The following is a 23,802-nucleotide window of genomic DNA, read 5'->3' as shown; positions in this document are numbered from 1 at the left end:
AAGGGAATAACAAGACTGGGAAGCTTAAGGATAGGATTCATCTAACCGTGCTCTTTCCACTAATACCAGGGTCTTAGGAAGGGAGACAGGATCCCCTGCAGTCAGTGGCAGAACCTGTTCTTGGATGTTAAAGGCTAGTTGTTGCTGCTGCCCCTTTTGGCTTATAGACCATGCTGTTCTCTTGAAAAACACCCCCAGGGCAGTTTCAGTTTGGTAGGCTCCCCTCAGGAAAACTGCAAGCTGCAACACTGGAGAAGAAACAGGTACCTGATGAAGGGATAGAGCCGAGAATAAGGACTCTTGATAGTCTCAGGACATACTCTGGCCTCATTACAGCAGGGCATATGAATTACAGCAGACTCTTTTTCTCACCAAGGATGAAATGCCTTCGCTTCCTACCCAGCTCAAGCCAGACACAAACTCATGCCCTCATGCTCCTGGCAAATACTTCCTCTCTGGAGGGACAGACCAAGAGGACTGTAAGGCTAACGATAAGGAAAGGAAGTGGATCCGTCCTGATACACCTAGCAAATGCACGTGGAAGCTCGGGAAACCCATCTCTGCCTCCCCTCATCGTCACGTCACTCTGTAAGTATTGCTCTTCTTTGCTTGCTGGTTTGCAGCGCAGGACTTGTCCTGGTTCGTTTCAGAGCCGTGTGGGTTAAACAAAAGGTGACTGGTTTAAACTGATGCTGCTCTGCATGTAGATGTGCTGGTGCTCCTTAAATTTCAACGCATAAACAAAACTAAGAACCCAGATTAAGTGTACGAGGGGTCTTGCACAAAAGAACTTGCATGAAACTACATGGACACAAACTATTTTAAATAACCCAGCAAACTGTTCCCTGACTAGAGGAATGATTGCACTGTTAATGCTGGCTGCTTGTAGCACAGCAGACTGTGCAGTGCTAAGCCACTTGATGCCAGGAAGAAGCACAGAGCACATCATTCTTGCCTCAGCACTCAGCTGGATGCGTGCTTAATCCCTGAGTTCAGGGACTTGTTTTACAATTTTCCATCTAGTAGATACTTTGACTTAAGAGAATGTCCAAGTCTGCTAGAAAAGGGAGAAAGCTGGGTAAAATAAAACATCAGAAATGTATTGCGTGTTGCTACCATGTGACCTGCCCATGGTCTCTTCTGACTTTGTCTGTGTGCCAGGCCAGAGCCTCCAAACATCCTGCCGAACATCCTGAATAAAGTTGGCAATACACCTTTGGTGCGAATCAACAAGATTGGGAAGCACTTTGGGCTGAAGTGTGAACTCTGTGAGTACTACTGCAGGCAGGAGGCAGAAATGAGAGATGCTGGGGAGTTGTGGTTAGTGGTGTTGTGGAACCTGAGCATAAGAGGAGTGCACAGGAACCCTTTAGAAAACAGAATGAAAAATCCTCTTTTTTTAATTTGCCAGATTTCCAGGTTTTTAATTTTTGGTCATCTAACACATCTTCCAATTTGTATTTCATGCGAGGACTCTCCCTGCAATTTTTTTACTCTTTGGAAAAGGATTTACAAATTATATGAAACTTTTAACTGCTTCTAGTATTCATAACTTTTACTAGTGCAAAGTGCAGGTTCCACAAGTTGCTATTAAAGGTCAAAGAAAATGATAAATGGGATGAAAGTGTGTCGATGAAACCTTTCTTTAATCCCAGCCATACTGGAGATATCTGGAGGCTCTGATCAGAGTCCTCCTGAAAGGTGATGTTCCACACCATTGAAGGGATTCATTCTGGGAGTTGAAAGTGCAAGCTTAAGGGGAGAAAATTGTAGTTTGATCATATTCTCTTTGGCTGGGTAATGTAGCAAGGAAGAGGCAAGGCACATTGGTAAAGCATGAGTAGAGCTCTCTTCCCTTGTTTTTTGCACTGGAGGAGCCCTAGGGCTTTTTATCTTCTTGACTGGACTGTTAACAAAGAAGCAAGATGAAAGAAGTCACCATTTTATGGGAAGGCTGACTGTGGGGGGAAGTTTCTGGCTTCTGTGGCCAGCATCAAGTACCAAACTTGCTGTGCTGTGACCCAGAACAGTGGAAATGCTGTGCAGTGAATCCTCATCTGCTGTAAGGAGGGAGGTGAAGTGGGCCAGACATGTTAAGAGTTGCTCTTGAAGGTGTGATAGGGTCAGCAGCCTGTTGGCAAATGGCTGCTGTTTAAGAACTCTGCTTGGTTTCTCTGTTTCCAGTGGTAAAATGCGAGTACTTCAATGCTGGGGGCAGCGTGAAGGACCGCATCAGCCTGAGGATGGTGGAGGATGCTGAGAAAGCTGGGATCTTGAAGCCTGGAGACACAATCATAGAGCCAACCTCTGGAAACACAGGTAGGGGGTGGGAAGATCCTAGCAAAGTGTGGGGAAAACATTCTGGTGGCTTTCCTGGAGAAGGCTGACCTGAGATGGAGCATGGAGGCTGCCTGTGCAAGGGAGAAAGGGGATCCTTTCCCACCTGCACGGTGCTGGGAGCAGCGCCTCTTCTGTCTCACATTAGCAGCAGTTACGCAGTGTGCTGTGCTTATCAGAACAGGTAGGAAGGATGTCTTCTAAATTTGCAGGGGCTTTTTGCCTTCAGAAAAAGGAAGTGTTAGGCCAGATTCATTAGGGTCTCTAGGTCCTACTGAGGAATTCAGCTGTTGAAAATTAAGCAGCAAGAGGCTGGTGTGAATCTGATCTTCTCATTGGCAAGTCCCACGGGCCTTGCTTCTGCGCTCTGCCGGGTGAGGTTGACCTGGGCTGAGAATTGTCTTTTCCCATAGCGGTGCAGTTGAGATGGGACACAAGCTGCATCCCTGCAGCACTATTTGCTGACGCAGTCCTTGCATCTAGATCTTCAACAGATTTCCCTTGTGGCAGCAGCTCCTCTTTGGAGGGCTGATGGAAGGAACAGTCCCACTAGTCAGGGGCCAGGGAAGAGAGAGCATCTGATGATCTGAGCGGGCTGAAGTTAACTGGGCTCCTGCATCAAAGCTGCTGCCCTTATATTAAACTGCTCTACTCCTAGCAAGTAAACATCAGGAATACTCCCCACTAAGCTAGTTAAATATAAATACACTGCATCTTCTGCGTTCCCTGAGATGTGCTACAAACTACTCATCCATGTGATCTGTTCTGGAGAGGTGTCCCTGTATGTCCTGTCCTTAAACTCTTTTTTGGGCATTATCTTTTGCCTTTTGATGCACAAAATATATTTTTGATGGTTTACTAGCCCAGACAGACCTTTCTTTTGATCTTTTGGTCCAGTCTAGTTCTTGTTAATGGAGGTACTGAGATGACTGAGCTGATCTATGAACAGAAATATATACATATATTTATTTTGTAGCAGAAAACTAAGTAGTCATATCTGTTACTGTTTGCTTAGGAGGTGCTCTGTAGGGGCTGCCTTAGAATTGAAGCCCCTTTTGATTGTGGCCGTAGCTGTTGCCTGAGCAATGGCACGTTGCAGAAAATACCCATATACTCTGTTCTTCCTGTATCTGAGTCCATACTATGACATTTGAGGCAGTACCTGATAAATAGCTCTCCTTTGCTTGGAACCTGAAAAAATAGGAAGAAAGCAGAGGCAAAGGAGGTACAAGGTGATTACTTCAGAAAGTCGTCTTGGTTCATTCAAAAGCAAAGACCAGGGTAGAAAGTAAAGTGAGGAAACTGGCTTTGGCCCTAGGCCACTGCTCAGGGGATACTAATACATTAGATTTTTTTCCTTCCTGCTTCCTCCTTTTCCCTCAGCCAGAGTCCTGTTCTGATGTTGTGCTTCCAGGTCAGTACCAGAAGCACAAGGTGTTAGTTTATGTCTCAGAATGCTTTTTTCATCACAGACCATAGGGAAGGATGCTGCATGGCTTCTCTTCAGTCTTTGGCACTAGTCAAGCCAGTGCTGTTTTATTTTATTCCCCACAACAGCACAGGAGGTGTCATGCAGCCCTACCTCAGACACATATTGGCTGACCTGATCTGTTTCTTTATCCAGAAGGGAGGTGACTGGATGACAGCTGTAAGCCTCTTAATTGGGAAGATATTTCTCAGCTCAGCTCTTCAGGTGGGCAGTTGAAGACATGCAGAAAAAGCAGAAATCAGACTGGAAGTGCAGGTTTTTGAGCTAGAAGCGAGGTGTCTTAACAGTTCAGGTAGTTCACATGTAACAAATTGACATGATCCATTAGAGCCACAATCACACAAAGCGCCTAAATCTTGTCCTTCAAAAAGGACTTAGTTTAGGCACATTGCTTAGTTTAGGCATTTAATGGAGAGTGAGTAATGCAGGAGAATAGTAGGGGATGATAAAAGTGACTGCTCTAGTCCTCTTCAGCTTAAAATTCATTCCTTTCCCAAACTGCTTTTGTAAAAACAGAGGTGATGAGATGAGAAAGAGACAGAAGGAAATGATGTTCATGTGGTAAAGCCAGTGGTCTGCACATGTTGAGATAGACAGTATCTTTTTTTTTTTTTTCCCATCCTTGGCTAAACTTTCTATTGTCTCTGATCTTCAAAGAATCAGCAGTGTCTGTAAATCAATCAGTCCCAAGAAGCCAGAAACATTCCCTTTGCCGCCCCTTCTAGAGACACTGTACTCAAGCCACTGGTGAAAATCTAATTAAAGCAAGGGCATGCCAAAGCTAGCATGGTAGGTTTGGGTTTTGTTGTACCTCACTGTATGCTCTGCGTGTCTTTGCTTGCTTCCAGGAATTGGGCTGGCCTTGGCTGCAGCAGTGAAGGGTTACCGCTGTATCATTGTGATGCCAGAGAAAATGAGTATGGAGAAGGTCAGATCTGCTTTTATTTTCAAGAGTTTCAAAAACTAAGCGTGCTCGCACTTGCAGAGTTCCTGGTGCAAATGAGTGCTGTGGCTTTAGCAACAAAGGTGCTAGAAATCCGTGTCAGCAAAACCACTGATCTCAGTGGCACAAGTGAGAGCAGCCATGAGCAATGTCCCCTGAAGGCGTGCGCCTGTCACCAGCTCTTCACTGCCCTGGATGGAGAGGTAGCACAAGGCCATTGCCGTGCTCCACACAGCGCCAATAGCTTCCCCTCTGAAGACAGGACTTGCCCTGGCTGAGTGGCACCAAATTTCTTGCCCTCATAGCAGTTGAGTGGTCCATAGGGGTCTCCTGTACTGCCTGCATCTAAATATGCAGAGTTTGCACGTAGACTTCAGTCTGTGTGTGTGTGTGTGTGTACATATATGCACATATTACAGCAGTGTTAGAGAGCAGAACGTGTGTGACCAGCGCAAGAGGGTACTGAGTTCTGCCTGAATGAGGCCTCTCGGTGAGGAGTGGTAGTTCCAAAAGTCCCGAATGGAAACAGGAATTTGACATCTAGCTCCAAAGCAAAGCTGAGTTTAGACCAAATAACATAGCTCAGTGATGCTGTGAGGCTGGGGCATAGGACAGCTGTGGGTAGACTACTTCAGGCCAGGTGAAAGCGAAGCGGTTTTCTTCCCCTGCATTGTAATGAGGTCTCTGCTGAGAGGGTGCTTCTGGGTTTTCTGACAGTCTTTATTTTTTGCAGGTGGATGTTCTGAGGGCTTTGGGTGCTGAGATTGTGAGAACCCCAACTACTGCCAGATTTGATTCTCCTGAATCTCACGTGGGAGTAGCATGGAGACTGAGAAATGAAATCCCCAACGCACATATCTTAGATCAGGTAAGAGCAAGGTGTCACAGGTGCAGGTGTAGCACAGGGGGAAGTATTGCAGTTTTGTTGCCTAACGCCCATGGCCGAATGTCCAACAGCACAGGGGTGTCCCTGGATAAAAAACGTGCCCCCCAGGGATGGAGCTGTTGAGCAGTCACCATTCTGCTAGGGTAGCAAGCTTTTGTAATCACGAGAGGGCAGCAGTGAGCCTATGTCTGCAGAAACAGAAAAAAGTACGGGTGGCTTTCTCCACCGAATTGGCAGTCCTGTGCAGAGGAACGGGTACAAGGGTCATGTTCTTAAAAGAAACTGACCCGCATCCAGGACAGATCTTGGTGTTGGAGATGTCTGGCACCTTAGAAATACCCTTAAATTAGGTCATCCAAGGAGGTTGTACCTCCCCTCAGGCATTCTGCATAGAACCAGGTAACAGAAAAGAAAACAGTCTGGAAAGAGTATTTGTAGCAGTTGTGGGGCTTAGGGAGTGATTGTCATATTCTTGTGATGCCTCACAACGGGAGTGTCGTTGTCTTTCTGGTCTACTTACTGGCTGTCCTGCCTTTCAATGCAGTACCGCAATGCCAGCAACCCCCTGACACACTACGACACCACAGCCGAGGAGATCCTGCAGCAGTGTGAAGGTATGCCTGTGCTCTACTGCTAGCTTCTTCTTTAGCCAGTCCTTCGGTTTTTCTGTGGTTATGTGCTTGGAGACTGGGACCTGAGCTGGTTGAGAATTGCGTGGATTTTGATACAGCAGAACTTAGACGTACGCTGCGTGTCATTAGAGAACTGCCTTATTTCAGTAGTCTTAGTTATAAGCTATTTTTCCATTAAGTGATGCCTAAATTGTTTACAAAACCCTTACCTAGAGTAGCATGAAAGAACAGGTCACACTTCTGATCACAAAAATGGAAATAGGTATTTTCACATTTCTCACATACTCCGTTATACTCAAAGTTTCCTTTAAATAGGAGACCTCAGGAGTACAAACTGCTCTGTGTTGCTGTCGTCACCAGTAAGACCAGTTTACTCTGCTCTAGTCAGCTTAGTTGGAATTCCAGAAATGACTGAGCTGTGGCAGCAGAGAGCTTCAGCTGGGCTAACTCACCCAGGTGAGGAATCTGGGAGCTGTGATGCTGCAGCCTGCCATGTAGGCATTTGCCACAGGGGGTAGGAAAAAAAAAAACATATAGGAAAGGCTTACCTGCCATATGAAACAGTACAATTAAACTTTTTTCTGATAAGACCCTGGCCATTGGAATAAGAAAATCAGCTATTAAATTTCTTCTTAGCGGGGTGAGGACTGTTCAAAGCGCTCCCCTTCTTCTGCCCAGAATAACACTAACTGTTCAGAGGACTTAATGTGCCTTTCTGTGGCAAGCTTCGAGAAAGCTTGAGTTAAAATGAGTATACTTTAACAAAGTGCAGTCCCACAAGCTGAGAGTGTGGACAGTTTCTAGCTCTCTCCTCTTTCTATTTATTTTCCCTCATAGTTGGGCACTGTTCAGTTGTCATTATTACTGATCTTGCAGCGGTCTCGCTCTGAATTGAACCTTCCTGGCGCAGCGTTGTTCTGTTGACTTGAAAGCACTTATTTTTGTATACGAATTGCCTTTTTAAAATGTGTTTTACTCACCAAGCTGTGAAGTGGATGCACTAGGGAAACTGCAGGGGCTGACAGAAGAATGAACTGTCATACCCACGTTCGCTCTGCTGGGTGCTCGTGACCAAAACAGCGTTTTTCTTCCCATGAAAATGAGAGAGCTGTGTTAAGGGTTCTCTCAGTGGGCACCTATCCCATGCTCTTGGCGCTCGTTCAGTAATAATAACGGGCTGCTTTTGCTGTGTTAAAGAATGAATTATTCTCTACCAGCAAATACAGTAACAGGAAAACTACAGGTGTTGAGTCTGTGGACTCTCAGCTCTGCCCAAAGCCCTGCAAACTGATACCTTGCCAGACCACTGAAGGACATTTCAAAATGATTTTTTGAAGTAAATGGGTACTGAGCAAGTTAGTCTATGGTAGGTCTTGTACAGCTCTTGGGAAGCAGAGTCTTATCTTGCCCCTTTGCTGCCAATTCCTGTGTTTTTGTTAAAGCGAGTCCACACTTAACTGCAAGTCGATTTTTAATCCATCATCCTCAGGGAGGTGTCACTGCTGTCTTCCCTCTCTCACCCTTAAACAGGAAAAATAGACATGCTGGTGGCTACAGCTGGCACAGGAGGTACCATCACTGGCATTTCCAGAAAGCTGAAGGAGAAGTGTCCGGGTTGCAAAGTAAGTGGCAAGTCTAAAGCATGTCTCTGCAGTTGTGAGAGCCTCAGGCAGCTCTGCTTCTTGGTGTGCATTATTCCTTGCGATCCTGCCCTGGGTCTCTCAGAGAAGCTCTTGGAGTTCCTCAGTGTGAAGGTGGTTCTGAGCAGCAAAGGAAGGTTTTTAGATTCCATCTGGAATCATCGTGCGCTGGTCTTGCTGGTGACTAGTGTTCAGGTTTGGCTTAGCAGGTGACAACTGGCCCTCAGATTCGTTCATGGGGTGTTTCAGAAATTTACTTCTCTGGTGCATACAGCAGCTGTGCGTTCCCTCTCTGACCAAGCCTTGGTTAGCTTGCTGGAGGGGCTGAGTTCTTTACCAAGTGAAGCTTTCTCTGAGCACACCAACCTGCGTGTGCAGCAGTGTGTAATTTTAGATTTCCTCGTGGAGGTTGGTGTCCTGTTCCAATCATGAATATTTTCCTATATATTCAGGGAGGGGGAGGGAAAACAAAGTAAAGCTTATGTGCCTACAGTTGGCACAAAATGTATTGACTCTAATGATGCCTGACATGCGAACGAGGACAGGTTTGGCTTGGAAACCCTGTCTCCTGGTTAAAAACCTCACTTAGTGCCCACAGCCTGCGGAAACAGGACGGGTTGCCAAGGGGCCAGAGGCAGCAAAGCATTCTGTCTGCAGGGAGGGGAGTGCTGCCAGGAGGAGGTGAGCAGCAGACCAAGTCTGCTGTTTGTTGGCTGTGTCTGCAGCCAAGCGTGTGCAGCCAGAGTGACGCCGACCGCTGTAACACGGCCAGTGCTCACGAGCAAATAGTTGTGCTCTCAAAAAGCGGTGTGGCACGGTAGCCAAAGTGGAAACTGCTTCTCCAGATCATAGGTGTTGATCCTGAAGGCTCCATCCTTGCTCAACCGGAAGAATTGAACAAGACTGACAAGACGATGTATGAAGTGGAGGGAATCGGATATGATTTCGTCCCCACGGTGCTGGATAGATCTGTAAGTTGTGCTTCTTGGATTACTTCTCTCTGCAGTCTGTTGGGATGCAGAAGTGAGGTGCAAGGTGGAGGAGAAACCGGGCAAAGCCTTTCTTTGAGATGAAAGGGCAGGGCTAGCAGGCAGAATTACTCCTGTGCTTTCCTACCAGGAAAATCAGTCCTCGGAGGGCTTTTGTACTGAACACATTTGTTTTGCAGTGCCAGGAGAAATGCGGTGAAACAGGTAACATTTTCCTAGAATGTAATAATTACTTTTAAAAGCCAATAAGTAACATTGAAATGAAATCTAACCCTTCCCCCTCAAAAGTAGCATGACTCTGTCTAGCGCTGAGCAGAGGCTGTGTCCCTGGGAAGCCCTCCAAGAGGGGAGGAAACAGGTTGCTACTCTCTGGCCGTCTCACAACAGCCTGTTCTCAAAGCAAGATTTCAATAAGGCGACTGTTGTGCTAATGTGGTTCATCTTACTTTGGCAAAAAAAAAAAAAGGCATTTGCAGGATGGCAACCCAAGCATGTGGCTGTTACAGCTGTTACCTCAAAGAGCATGGGGTTGAATTTACAGTGTAGTTCTGTAGCTCCTCTCATTTAAAGAGACCCTTGTTTCTGTCTTCCTGCCCCCTCCCAGACAGTGGACCAGTGGTACAAGACCAATGATGAGGAGTCGTTTGTGTTAGCACGCATGCTGATCCGAGAGGAAGGACTGCTGTGCGGTAAGAGCAGATATGAATCCTTCGGGGTTCTCTGAATAATGGGAGGCTACAGCTTTGCAGATCAGGGAGACCTTACATTTCAGAAGCAGTTTTCCTCGCTCCAGGTTCATTACTGCCTCTCCTCCTCTCTCTCTTTCTTTCTTTCTTGTTTCACTTGTGGTTTGACAGTTTTGCCTCTGATCTGCGTTTTGGCAGGTGGCAGCTCAGGCAGTGCAATGGCTGCAGCTGTGAAGGCAGCCAGAGAGCTGAAGGAAGGTCAGCGCTGTGTTGTTATCCTCCCTGACTCTATCAGGAACTATATGTAAGAACCTGCTTATTTTCTCTGGGAAAAAGACGGGGCAGCCCCTTAGATTCTCTCACAGCAGTGGCGAATTGAATGCATCCCTCTTGTAGCACCAAGTTAGCAAAGCGAGGGTTGTGTTTGGGGCACAATTTCTGAGGTATCTAGAAATGGCCTGACACGGGGTCCTCTGAAGCAGAGCTCCTCCTGGTGTCTGACCAAGTATAGAACCGCAGCTGGGTGGTTAAGCTCTCTATGGAGATTTGCTTTCAAGCTTATTTATTAGGGATCACTGTGTTAGCGCGTTGCTGGAAGGGTCTCTGATGCTGTTGTCCGCTCCCTCTGCCCGTGTCCAAAGCAGAATGCAGCACTGCTGTGGCAGTGGCCAGTGTTGGGGAGAGTTTACAGACGGCGGTGTGAGGGCTTTGAGCTGTGCCAAGAAGAAATCTCTCTCCCACCACATTGAAATGCGTACCAAAACGTGCTGTCTTTTGCTATGCTGCATGACCGCTGTTGCATCCAATGCGATGCTGTTGTATTGTCTAGTCATCTACTATCACAGCTGACTATAAACTGCAGAAAGACCGCGACTGAGTACAGATTTCTCCGTTCCAGGCTGTCTCTTTATCATATTACAAGGGACTGGTGTAGTTGAAGCTTCATTTCCTATGGGATTCCTTTTTCTTCCTATGAGTATTTCTCCACTATGTCCCTGGCTGGTAAGCTTGGATGGCAAATGCAGTGTATTTTCAATTACACTTTAACTGTTAGTGATAGGGAGCTGTAAACAGTCACCTCTGTGCTATTAGTATTGCTGTTAGATATTCAGCCTGCTAACGAGGCTTTTATTGCCTGATTCTGTCTAGGTCCAAGTTCTTGAGTGACAAATGGATGATTCAGAAAGGGTTCATGAAAGAAGAAGACCTCGTCAAAAAACCTTGGTAAGCACATCAGATACATCTGGATTTTTGTGATTCCATTCTGTTTAACAACTGTCTTTGTGGCAGTTGCTAATTTAAATCTCCTAGCAATTTGGGCTTGTTTCTTTTGGTTTTTAGTTAACCTTTCATGCTACCGTGTTGGTGTATAACCGCCGATATTGATCAAATCTGCTTAGATTACTTAATTTCCTTCTTCGAGTTGCATGGTAGCAGAAGATGGCTTGATACTTAATGACCCTTGAATGAAAGGGATTGTGCCTGAAGTGAAAAAAGTAGTATTTGGAGAACTCTACCAAGCCAGAGTTCTTGAGGGCAAAGCATTACAAGACTACATAACCGAGGGAGAATCTTCTGTAGACTTGTAATACCAGTAAATATGGCTAGCTCTTTGAGAAGGAGCCTAGATTTTTTTTGTGTGTGTGTGTAAGGTAGACATGATAAAACTAGGGAGCCTAGTCTTCACCAAATGTCTGTAATCCTGCAAAGTAAATGAACTAGGAAAATTGGTTCAGTCTTAAAGCCTTCTCACACCTGAGTACCTTTCCTGTGTTGATGTAAGAACTGGAAAGCTTTCTAGCTTTTACCGACTCTGGCAGAGTCCAATCTCCTCCTTGCAGCCTTCTGTCACTCCCGTGGTGGTGAATACCATGGTACCTGATCAACTGGTTCTGTTCTTTCTGTAAGACTTGCATTGGTTTGTTCTTATTTTGTCCCAGGTGGTGGAACATCAGTGTTCAGGAGTTAAGCCTCTCGGCTCCCCTGACGGTGCTTCCAACTGTTACCTGTGCAAAGACTATTGAAATTCTCCGAGAGAAGGGATTCGACCAGGTACCAGTTGTTGATGAATCTGGGTATGTCCATATACATCTCTATTAATCCATATCTATCACTTCTCACACCAGGTCCCAAGGGAGTTCTTCAAGTGCTGAATAGAAGTGTAATAAGCTTTTTCTTGTCTTTCTTGAGTTATGGTAACATGGTTCAGAAATGTTGCTTTATATGTTGCCACATCAGTGGTGGGCTTAATATGTTGTCATGCTGGGGCTCTCCTGCCTTTCATGTAATAAGCCACTAAGGATTATTACGGTATACTCAGTGTGTCTCTGCAGGATGGCTCTGTTTTTACAACAGCTGTTTAACTTATCAAAACAAAACTTCATGTTTAAAACAAACAATGCCAAACCTACCCGCTGTCACCACAGCTCTCACCCAATTTCCTGAGAGCATTGTGTTAGAGTAAGATGAAGTAGTGATCCCTATAAACCAGGCTGGTCCCAGGAAACTGGTATGCCCTGGTACCCTGTTGGTCCCGTGTCAGACAGGCTGAATAATGAGCAGGTGCCCAGTTTCCCTCCAGTCAGTGTTAACACAAGGGATTAGTTGTTACGGTTCTTTCAACATGCTTGTAGGGAGAAGGGGAATGATCAACATTGAGGAGAGCTTGTCTTTGGCCTTGCCACACCTTTCGAAAAGGACAAATGAAGGCATAAAACAATGAGGTCTGTTTTTCAAAAGCTCTGATCGCAAGAGCTAGAGGTATTCTTCTGAGCTAGATGCTCAGAAGCGCCAGCCAGCCACCAACAGCACCTGCTGACTTCTGTGTGAGTTGCCAGAACTACTGAGAACTGGACTCCAGGTATCTCCTGCAGAGACATAGAATCCAATTATATCCCATCAATCATGTTGCTTTATACAGTGAAACAGTTGAACTGACTTCTGCAGGCTGGCTGAAAGTGAGTGCTTTTGGTGTTCCTGTAGGTAAAGGCTCTTGTGTTGTTTAGCTCATTTTATTTCTCTTCTTCCCCAGGGTGATTTTGGGCATGGTTACCCTAGGTAACATGCTTTCTTCGCTGCTTGCTGGGAAAGTTCAGCCTTCAGATGAAGTCAGCAAAGTAATCTACAAGCAATTCAAACAGGTAAGCAACAATTTCCGATCCTCTGGTTTAAAAGACTAGTGTGGGTGTCATAACGCTACAATGGCATCGGGTTGGGTGAAGTTTACCTGGGACCATATGGAACAGCCGTTATTGAGTGCAGACGTGGGACTTGCTTAAACTCTGTCCTAGGTCACTCAGTAGCTCCCAGGCTTGTATTGTGGCTCCATACTGGGCTGTTCTTTTAACTCAGCAGCCTTTCTGCTGCCGTTCTTATACTTTATTCCCTCCCCCCCCAAAAAACGGCATACATCTGGGCAATGACTACCCAGCTGAAAAGACAGCGAGATGTTGAAACAGCTCTTATTTAATAATTTCTATATCAGCTGTAAAAGGACAACTGTTAGCCTTTTGTATCACATGCCTTCCTAAAACGGGGGGCTGGATGGCTGGTGAAAGCTGCTGTTGTCGAGATAATGTGAACTTTGACGTTAGCCAGTTTCACCTGTCCATCCAGTGTCACGTAGCAAGAGACCACAGCTTCACAGCTGTATGGGTGCTCTTCTGAAATATATAAATATTGTTGCTATTTCTTTGCTTTGCTTACAGGAGAAAGTTTTTCCTAGGGTGGAATGCTTGACTTAGCGTCCACCAGGTTTTCAGTTTCAACAGTCTCACAGTAGATGAGCTGCTGTCTTCAGGAAGTGTGTGTAAAGCTGCTGTTCAGCCTGTGAAATACCAACTCCCGGAGGCTGAGAGGGAATGCTAGTTCTTCATAGACCAAATGTAAATGTATTTTTTCCTTCCCAGGCAGATAATCAAGCGTCAGGTGGAAATGTGGTGCGTAAAAAAAAAAAAAACACTCTTCAGTTCACGTCCTCCCTCACTTGGACACCTTAAGAGTTTCTGGGGCTGGTGTTGTGCAATCGCTTCTGTAGCTACAGTGGTGTTAGCCGTAGCAGCCAATTCTCTGCACTTCTGAGGTTGTGGCTTTTTTCCATGGACAGCTTGAACTTTCTCATGCTTCTTCGGTAAAGAACAGCTTAACGACTTCTTTTCAGCTCTGACATTTCTTGGTGGAGGATGGAAGGGGACCAACAAGAGTGGTGGTATTGCTAACATGCTAACTAAAAGCATCGTTCACTGGTTATTTTTCATTTAAATTGATGGCTTAATGGAAAAACGTGGTTAAATGCACATAACCTCAGAAGTATTGTGGATTTTGCTTTTCTTACCACTTTAGTCAAGCTCATTTGGCTTGTTTACTGATGGAATTGGGAGAAAAGATCATCTGTGTCACTGAAATGACTTAGGATATCCTACGGTTAGGATCTGTACCACGGCAAGTGACAATAAAAGAGGTCTACTTACTTAGCCTCTGACTACTAAGGCAAAACTGTCTTTTAGCAATGCAGGGAAACTCTTTGCACACAATTATTTTCTTCCTTTACTCTGAGAGAATGGAAGATTAAGGCTTCTACCTTTTCTTTTGGGATATCAGGAGGATAACATTCAAGGGCTTTGAAGCACTAGTTACAGATAACTTGCAAACAACTGTTGTGTGTCAGTGGAGAGTAGGACCATTGTTGTAGCATCAGGTGTTAATTCAAGTGCTTTGGGGTCTTTTTACCCCTTCTTCCCCTCAGAATAAATAGCTTTTATTTAGCTAGCATCTGTTAGGTGTGGTGCAGACATAGCCTTAGCAGATTTATTTATTGTCTGTCTTTAACAGAAAAGAGGGCTGGGGTGTGGGCTCTGACACTTTCCTTTTACTATAGGTAGTGCTTGCTAGCCTGTTCCCTAGGGTGATTTTGGGCAGTGTCCTAAACGATTTAATCCTCAGCATCCTCAGTGGATGAGAGCCTCCTTTTGGGAAAGGAGTTAATTCAGTTACAGGGACGTGAGCAGTGCCTTGTCACTTGCTCTTAGCAAGCAGCCCCAGACATGTGTGTAGGCCAACTGCCATAGGGATTTAGCAGTTTTTAAATAATAATAATAAAAATAAAGACCAAATGTGGGAAAACTCGTGAGCAAAATAGTTAGGGAGATTAAATAAGCAGCAGCGAGATGGGTGAAAACAGCGTGGGAGTTCTGTCGGTTTTCCATTAAAGGCTTCAAAAACGTTTAGGTCTTCATAGCTGTCCCCTACGGGCTGCTTGTCCTGGCCGTTCAGCTTCCCCAGTCCCTGAAGACAGACCTGTTGGCAATAAACGAGATGGCAAGGGGCTCTACTCGGTGAGCTCTGAACCTAAATCCAAAAGTTAGGCTTCGAACCTAGCTTTGCACGAAACTGCTCGTCAGTTGCGGTGACAGTCAGCTAACGTGACTGGGCAGCAAGTTCGAATTTCCCCCCACCCCTTAAGCTTATGCCTTACACACAAGCTTAAGGATCGATGCTTTGGTGTGCACTGTAGCCTGCTTGTCCTTTTAGACACAGGGTTAAGGCTGCTGGGAATCCTTTTGATCTCTTCTCACCTAGAGTTTGGAAACCAGAGCGCTGTATTACAGTCCAGCCCAACTGTTCATGTTGGTGGTGTTCATTTCCCAGTCAAAAGTTGAGCTCGTTGCAGAATAAAAGCTTACTTTAATTTACAATGCAAGGCTTCTCTTTACTACAAATGTATTTAATACCCTTTAATGACAGTATGTCAGATAGTGGCTGCTGCTGTCAGCTGGGGAGAGTCACCTGGATAATAGACGCGTTGCTGCTGCTCAGTACTTCAAAGCATGGAGGAAGAACAGCGTTATGCATTCTTTCAGGCGGTGATTAGCCTAGTGCTTCAGAAGGACCTGTATTCTTTTTTGTAGAGCCAACGTGGGGTGCTTTCTTGTTTAGTCTTAGCCAAGCTGAACTGTTTCACTAAAAAGGCATTACTGATTCTCAGTTCCTTGATTTATTCCAGAATAGGGTGTTAGCCAAGTAATGTTCACTCTTATTTTTGGTTTTGGCTTGTTTGGGCTTTTCTCTGTTACCTTGCTGCGTTCTCAGATTTTATTCACTTCCACAATGATTTGCAGCCTGATTCGTTCACTTTCCCAGTCTTGCTAAAGTAAAACCACAGAGTGTAATCTTGAGTTTTATGGTGCACACTCTTGTTACACATGGAATACTTTTTACCCTCTCCCTCATAAAATTTTTTCAGCTGTTCATCATTTTGTTTTCAGAATCAGAATGAAGATTTCACGTGCTGCTTTGTGTTTTGTTTCCTTTCCTGGAAATCAGAGACAAAGGAAAAAAATCTCCGATCTTTTAACTCAGCCTTGATTTGTTAGTGTTTTACAATATTTAGGATGCGAGCAGAATATAATGCTGACATACTGTTTTTAACACTAGATGGAATATTTGGGAATTACATTCCAATAAACATATAATGGACTGTTTTATTTAAGTTCTGTAACTCTTCCTTCAGATTAACCTGAAAGACAACTTGGGGAAGCTCTCTCATATCCTGGAAATAGACCACTTTGCTTTGGTGGTCCATGAACAAATTCAGTGTGAGTATGATGTGCTGCACCTTGCAAGATGTAATCTTTTTAAGAGCGATAATAAGAAGCACATGCAAGCATGAATGTGTAAACATATTGTAAAGAAGCCAAATAGCCAAATGCTGTGTGTGTGTGTGTGTGAAGTGTGCTACTAACACTTAGCAAGACATTATCGCCACAGCTCTCGTGGAGTAAGTGTTGAATCCATTAATAGCCCCACAGTCTGTAGTATACCTGCTTCTGAAGCAAGCTGCTGCTCAGAACTGAATGCCTGAGTCTAGCCCGCCGTGCAGTGACTTCATTCACTGGCTGACTGCTACAAACACAAGCTTCTGCAATACAACTGATTTTTCCTTCTTGCTCCTCCTGTCACAACATCCAGCCGTTCCATCACAATGAGTGTCCCAGGTTAACTACAATTTTTTTTTCTTTCTAAAGCAAAATCTTCATGAAGTGCAATTAGAACTAGATGTCAATGCTGACATCACCTTCTCAAGATAGCTTAACATTTTTTCCTGTATCTCATTTAAAATAACTTACTCCCCTTCATTAGACACTTTTCTACTCCGAACTCTACTCTTCTTCACCTTCTCAAAACCCTTTACACAGCTTCCTTTTTGAACTGGAAATGACTTTTAAAAAAAAGTCTTCAGAAGTTGAGTATATCACTGCTACATGTGAATAATTTTGTTTCATTAAAAAAAAAATATGAAAAGTCCAGGACAATTCAGCTGGCTGAACAAATCGAGCATAAGCAGGTGAAGCGTCTCAATACAGCCAGACTGAAGGAATGAGGTACTCTAGACCACAGGTAAAGGGCCAGAGGGTCTTCCAGATCATTTGGTTTCCGTATCAAAGCTTTTTGGTCACAATTAAAAGACCCCTGAACCTGTGTTGTCAATGCTCAGATGGTGGGTGAAGTGTTTAGGTATGAATGGGAAGATGCTGCACCGTGATTTTATGCGGACTCTGTATTTGACAGGGGTGTAGGAGGACGGTAGCGTTGCATGTCCTACTCCTGTGACTGTTGTTCCAAATGGGATCAGTTGTGTGTCTGTGTGCCTCCTAAATCCCCTCGTTATGTTCCCGTGTAGATCACACCGATGGCTCCTCCAGCAAGCGGCAAATGGTGTTTGGCATTGTTACGGCCATCGACCTGCTCAACTTTGTAACCGCACGAGAACGGGAAAGGAAGGCCAACTAAAGCCAAGGAGCTGCCCGGAGCCTCTTCAGCAATGTTTTGCAATCTCCAACAACAACAAAAAAAATCAGGTTTATTTCTTAGGTCGAATGCTCTGTCCTCAAGGTGGATGTTTTTTAAATTCTGGAAATAAGCAATGAGCTATCCCGGCGTCAGCTATACAACCAGTGCATTTTAGCATATTGCACAGCTTCTGGGAATTTGTTTACTAATCAGGTTACACGGTATTTCTTAAGACAATTTATTTTTATACCTATATATGTATGTATGTAAAAATGTTGCCTAAATTAACTGGTGTGTTCCTTACCTGTTGTCTCCAAAGTACGGCTTCTCAAAAACATTTCCAGATGCACTAAACATGTTGGAATAGAGTTACTAAAGCAGAGGTCCAGGAGAGCTCTGGAAAGCTTTTCTTTTTTTCCTCCCCTCGCTGCAGGGCTGTTAAATTAGACAATACAGTGTAGAGACAAAACGGTATTAGGGTGTGGAGAGTGTTTCCCTTTCGGTGAGATCAATGTAAAATAGGGGGCAGGTGTGAGAGCTAGAGTTGATGTTCAGTTCAACCAGCTCCTCTGAGACAAAACTGACATGACTGGAGGCCTGACAAGGGACTGACAGAGACAAAATAGTGACTTTCTTCTACACAGCACAACAGCTTTCACTGCGAAGATAGACCTTTCTGTTTTTTTTCCAACTGTACGTTGATGAGCATGGGTGGAAAGGTTAGAAAATAAGATTGAGCTTCTTGCCTGGAGGTTTTCTAAAACGTGCTGTTCCGTCTAGTGCCTTCTCCTCACCCCCCAGCCTCCTCTTTATCTATGTTTATGCCTGTTCTTTTTTTTAATAAAAAAGAAGCCATATATAATCTGTCAAGAGCTGTGAACACTTTTTTTTTTTTTTTTTGGTGTCCTGTCCAAGTACTCCCAAGCTGGAGCTCCTTCACGTCATGTGCAGCAGGTGAATACAACTGCACCATTCTACCGCTTCCATAATTCTCTCCGGATTTTTTCAGTGGAGATTGACCCGTGTAGCCACGGCAAAGTTTGCTGGCAGTAGCAGCTCAGCCACACAGTGGCTCTGCTCAGTCTTCCAGCTGCTGTTTGTGGTAATGATGGGTGGAATTGCTCTGTGGTTAAAGGAGAAGAGTAGCTATTCTTTGTCTTAATTAAGATTGCTCTAATCATCGTATTCTGACCGGCCTTTTGCCAAGAATACAGATTATGATCAGCAGGAATGACATTCTTCTTAGCTTATCTCTTTCCACTGCAGTAAGAAAATACTCTGGCTGGCTGGGGCTAGTGGTGGTAAGATAGAAAGTGTTTTTAAATAAAAGGCAATGAATCAGATAAGAGAAACAAAGGTGTTATTTAAAAACAAAACAAACAATCACACTTACTACCTTCTACCTGCTGTATATTAATTTCTTTCTACCCCAATGGCTTCCCTGTGGCAATGGAATTTGCTTTACAAGTTGGAACTGTGTGCTCAGAGGAGAGGTGTCCTCTGTCTCCCATCAGAGAGCCCTGTCCCCCATCCCTGCCGAGCAAAAACCATAAATCCGACCTTTTGCAGTTATATGTTGGGTGATTCAGGCCTTGAGGGCTGGTACTGAAGTAACACGACCTACAGTCTCTTAAAAAAGCACTTGCTTTCTCCGGTAGGTGATGTGAGTGGTGGAGACTTGCAGACTGAACAAACAGCTGGGAACTGGAGGTCTTGCCTTCCTGTCAGGTGAGGCGAGAAAAGAAGCAGTGAGTCACCAAAGGGATCTGGTGTCTGTGGCTTGAATGGAAGCAGATGACCCTTGCAATTTTAATTCCAGCACCTACAGGCTGACGCTTTATCCTTCATACGCAAATACTGCAGGCTGCTGCTGAAGCTGAGGAAGGACAAAGAACAGTTTAGATCCACCTTCTGAGACTTTGTCAGGGTCTGGATTCATATTCTCAAATTCTTATTGTAGAAGCTAGACAGCAAGAGTCAACAGTGTGACTCCCTGAGGAGAGGAGAACCTTCCAAAAATGATTCATCTTTAACACCAGTTGTTTAAGAAAAGGGGTGAATTACACCAGGGGATACTTACCTTAAACTATGGCTTAACCATAAAATTCATATACTACTACTTGGAGACAACTTTTTCTAGGGCTCTGGAATAAACTGCCAGAAAGTTTTAAAAATATATGTACTTGTGCCACCTCTTGGTTCTAGAGGATGGTAGATTCTTTTAAAATAATTTTCTTTAGCCTCATGCTTTGTGGTAATTTCTTTCTCACTGTAGTAGCAACCCCAGCTTAGGTGCTCTGCCTGGGGAAGGCTGAACTGGTGCGAGGACCAGGCAGGTGTGTGTTAAAGATGCTTCTTTCAAATCTGGATTAGCTTTTCCAGGCTGAACAGCTCTGCCTTAGACTCTGTCAGTGACGGCCGTAAGAAGTCATCTTTCAAACTGTATTTCTGAGCTACCTCCCCAAGGGGTAATGAATAATTTAGCACAGTTAAGGGCATGGCCCTTGCTTTTAGTGGTTCTTAAATCATCTGCTGCTTAGCATAGACGGTGTGGAAATGGTCAGTTGTATCCCTGTAGCTATTACTATTTCAGCCAAACTTCTGAACTCCTTTCCCAATTACTTCAAATACTGTTGTCAGATACATTTTCATATATATTGTGCCTTCACGAGATGCTACTAACTGAAGTGTTTGCTACAGTTGTAGCAGTCCCTGCTGCTAAATTTTGCCATTACTGTTGCTCTTAAAAGTTGGCTGTGTGTTTTATCTGATTTTTCCACCCATTTTCCATTGACTGTGGGAAGGGGGACACTTTTCCTTTTTTCCTTTTCTTTTTGTCCCTATCAAAACCCCATGTCCCAGCCTAACTGAATTGCAAGAAATTTGAGAAGGGCAGGAGGAGATTCTTAAAATCCTTTTCAGAAGAGCAGTTCAAGAAGTAAGATTACTAAGCCAGCGTTGAGGAAGCAGAAGATTAATGGGTAGCTTCACCTTTGACACAGAAAAATGTGACAATTTTAGCTTGCTGTTTCAGTTTACTGTTCGTAAATTGATCCCTGCTATGCCATGAAAACCAGGTAGTATTGCTGACTAAGAAAGAAGGGCTGGTCCGAGCCAGCAGGGAAGCAGGGATGTGACACTAGCAATCCAAGTAACGCGAAGTAATCCAGCTGCACTGCACTGCTCTGCGTGTGTACTTTGTTAGGAGCGGGAGCTGCTTCCCATTCTAAACTGGCCCAAGAAGGTGGTGGTCACCAGCTGCTCTTTCTGAGAGCAGCAGCCCTGTTTGATCAGAGGAACCGGGGAAATAGCTGGAGTCACTGAATGACTGAAAGGCTTTCCAGAGCTCTTGCCTGTAGTAGGAATGATGACAGCAAGGAGAAGGGGGCTGTGATGCAAAAGTTCATGAGCGTGATGCTTTTCTGCATACTTGGAAATGTTCTGTCACATTGATCCTAGCGAGGAGTTGTAGGGCTGTATTAATGCTTGACTCATCTGTTTCAAATACTGTGAGGACCAAGAAAGACATATGTTTGCTTGTTTGCTCTTTCACCCAAAGTACAAGTCCAAAGCTTGAACAGAACTATTTTTTTATTATTATTTTTTTCTTTAAGTGGGTGCCTGCATCTTCTGTTTACCTGTACTGGTTAAGCAAATGCTGACCGTAAGCCTGAAAACTATTTTGCACATGGTTATTTATGTAAACGATTTATGCTGTGTTTGTATGTCTCTGTAAGAGAATGTCAGTCCTCTTGCTTTAATGTTGGCTCTGTGAAAATCCTGTTGTTTCCTCACCTGAAGTCAATTATCCAGTAAAAACTGTATATTTTGCAAGAAGTTATCAGGCAACAACGTAAGGATCATCACTTTGAAGTTGCAATGACCAATATTACTTCCCACTTCTTCCACAAGCTATGGCTGACTCCAGAACATTGTATAGCTGAGGTTCCTCTAAGCAGACAGACCAGTCTCATCTGCCAAACAAGCTCGTCAGTAAATGGTTTCTGAAAACTTTGGTGTGAATTTCACACAGCATGCTCACTGGTAGGAGCTGCCTAGCATTGCCGCCGTCGTTCAACAGCCTTTCTTCCTGCGTAGTGTCAACACGCTACAGTGACAAAGGGAAGTCTTTTTATGCTTTTAGGAGCTGGGAGAAATCAATACTACGTGCTGTATTTATTGCACAAACCTTCACAATACAATATAAAGAATTCAATAAAAGCTGTTTGATTGCAAAATAACTCGGAGTTTATTTTTCATGGCAGTTCAAGCTGAAGCTATATTAGACTGGAAGAAGTTTCTGTCGGCTGCAGATGATCTGCTTCATCTATGGACTGCAGCTCTCTTCTGTCCCCAGAGAGCTACAGGTATGGCAGGACTCTCAGTGAGCCAGGCCATGGGCTGCCTCTCGGGGCTGACTCTATTACAATCCTGTTTTTTCTGTACCATGTAGGAAAGATGAAGAGGTAGGTCTGAAATGCCACCGCTGAAGTTTCTACAGGAGGAGCTGCCTGTGCGGTCAGTTGGATTGATACCTGTGAATGAATACAAAGGGTATGGGCTCGCCTGCATCTGTGAGAAGGCAACGAGAAGGGAATTGAAGTGAGGTTAGAAAGTTAATAGGTGCATGAACGCGAGTGACACGCACAGGAGTAGATCTGTGGCAGGAAACAGTGGGGCTGACTGTGCAGTTTCAGAGCTGTGTCTGCATGCTGCTGCTCAGCTCCACTCCCTCTTGGCAACTGCTCAAGTTAAAGCAGGGTGAAGGCACGCTATAGCTGTCAGGCAAGCGAGTAAACCTCTTAGGCCTTGGTTTGCAGTCCTCATTGCCTTGTGGGGCCAGTCTCTGCTCAGCCCCTTCCAAATAGCTTCAGGGCCAGGCCAGCCTGTCTTGCTGGCACCTTATTCCATCACCTACGGGGGCAGGTGTGGAGAGGTGCAGGGAGGACCTCCTTGGCCTGCCTCAGGTGCTGGGGCAGTGCAGGATGAAGTCCATGCTAGCTCATGGGTTTTCCTATGGGGGCACTGTTAATCTGCCTCCTCCCATGCGGAGAGAGCTTTATCTCTGGCTTTATCTTCCTGCTCCTGATCCAGCAGCATGGGGTGACTGACCCAGCAGGTGACTGATGCAGGAAACTTTCCTTACACATCCCTTTCGTATGATTAGTCGAAATGCTGTCCTTGTCCACACCGATTGCGGATCGTTGCCTTACCTTCACCTTTCAGCAGGCTACGGAGAAGCACAGCGGGTCGTGATATCGCAGTCTGATATGCAAAGGGCCAACGTTGCTCCCAGGCTCACCTTTGCGAGACACGGCGCGCCGTTCCAGCAGAAAGGCCAAAGGCTAACGGGGCACGGAGAGCAGCCAGCAGCTCGCGGGATCAAGTTCCACCTCGGGAGTAGGCTAAAGGCATTCCTGCCCCGCTCCCGGCTGCGGCTCCAGCCACAGCCCCCAGCAGGGAGCTGAGCCAGCTGCAAAATTCAGGGTGGTCAGGTGTTTGAGTCAGTGTGGTTTTGGAGAGAAACAGCCAGGGCTAGGCAAAAGGGGACTGTGCACACCTGGGTTTTGAAGGCATCTCCTGATGGCTGAGGCACTGCTTAATGGCACTGCCAGCAGCAAACCGTCCCCAGCTGCAGAGATGCCCCTCCTCACGGATTACAGATGCAGGGAAAATTACTGGGTACAATCTGCTGTTCTGGCTCTGGAGATAACCGGAGGACTTCAGTCCAGAAAGCTACCTTATGAAAGCAATAAAATCCCTTTGGGAAAAAAAAAAAAAAAAAAAAAAAAAGAAAACATACGTGTTGCTGATGGGGGTGCCACTACCTTTTGCCAGTGCAAGGTAAAACCAGATCCACCTGAGCTTTGCTCATGAAATATTCCTGAGGGCACTCTTTATTTATAATGATTTACCAGAAGTGTGCCGTTGGAGAGGGAGGTGGCTGTAAAAGGGCCATGGGAGGATTTCCAGGCTTTTTTTTTTTTTTTTTTTTCCTGGCCTTCCCAGAGAAACAAAGTGATAACGAAACGGAGCCAGGGTGGTTAGTGCTGGGGCAGCGTTTCTGCTGGGAGGAGGAGGTGGGCTTCTCTCGGGGTGAATCGGGAGCTGCCCTGGCCCTCTGGGGTCGGTTATGGGCTCAGCCGGCTGATGCTGCAGGGCTGGTGAAGCTGTAGGTGCAAGAAGGCTTCAGGCTCTCACAGTGTCCCTTAGTGCTGCCGTTTCCCCAGGTTGTCCCCTCAGAAGCCAGGGAAGGGATGGAGGACAGAAGGGAAGATGGTGAAGGGAAGACAGTGCCAAGGCCTCATTCCTAGCCATGTGGAAGGAGTAGGACAGGGTCAGGATGGGCGTGAAGAAAATTTGGGAGGGGAGGATCTTGGCACAAGGGAGCAAACCCCTGCCAGCAAACAAA

General features: G+C 45.2%; 1 protein-coding gene across 5 annotated transcripts in view; it reads left to right on the top strand.

The window, feature by feature from the left end:
• CBS (cystathionine beta-synthase) overlaps positions 1 to 23,802 on the top strand; it is a 63,178-nt gene that overhangs the window by 11,743 nt on the left and 27,633 nt on the right. For 3 of the 5 annotated variants that reach the window (XM_035315897.1, XM_035315896.1, XM_035315895.1), the window contains exons 3-18: positions 377 to 588; positions 1,162 to 1,268; positions 2,185 to 2,319; positions 4,675 to 4,754; positions 5,503 to 5,637; positions 6,200 to 6,269; positions 7,818 to 7,909; positions 8,773 to 8,898; positions 9,521 to 9,605; positions 9,801 to 9,906; positions 10,752 to 10,826; positions 11,543 to 11,677; positions 12,634 to 12,742; positions 13,511 to 13,540; positions 16,111 to 16,195; positions 17,281 to 19,558. In XM_035315897.1, the coding sequence (XP_035171788.1) occupies positions 377 to 588; positions 1,162 to 1,268; positions 2,185 to 2,319; positions 4,675 to 4,754; positions 5,503 to 5,637; positions 6,200 to 6,269; positions 7,818 to 7,909; positions 8,773 to 8,898; positions 9,521 to 9,605; positions 9,801 to 9,906; positions 10,752 to 10,826; positions 11,543 to 11,677; positions 12,634 to 12,742; positions 13,511 to 13,540; positions 16,111 to 16,195; positions 17,281 to 17,390 (1,692 nt within the window). In that variant the 3' untranslated portion in view covers positions 17,391 to 19,558. Of the gene's footprint in view, positions 1 to 376; positions 589 to 1,161; positions 1,269 to 2,184; positions 2,320 to 4,674; positions 4,755 to 5,502; positions 5,638 to 6,199; positions 6,270 to 7,817; positions 7,910 to 8,772; positions 8,899 to 9,520; positions 9,606 to 9,800; positions 9,907 to 10,751; positions 10,827 to 11,542; positions 11,678 to 12,633; positions 12,743 to 13,510; positions 13,541 to 16,110; positions 16,196 to 17,280; positions 19,559 to 23,802 lie in introns of those variants that run through there. The other 2 variants (XM_035315898.1, XM_035315899.1) reach the window with 2 other exon arrangements.

The sequence above is a fragment of the Oxyura jamaicensis genome, chromosome 1 (genome assembly GCF_011077185.1).
Source record: "Oxyura jamaicensis isolate SHBP4307 breed ruddy duck chromosome 1, BPBGC_Ojam_1.0, whole genome shotgun sequence".
NCBI lineage: Eukaryota > Metazoa > Chordata > Aves > Anseriformes > Anatidae > Oxyura > Oxyura jamaicensis.
This window is presented reverse-complemented; position numbering and strand designations above follow the sequence as displayed.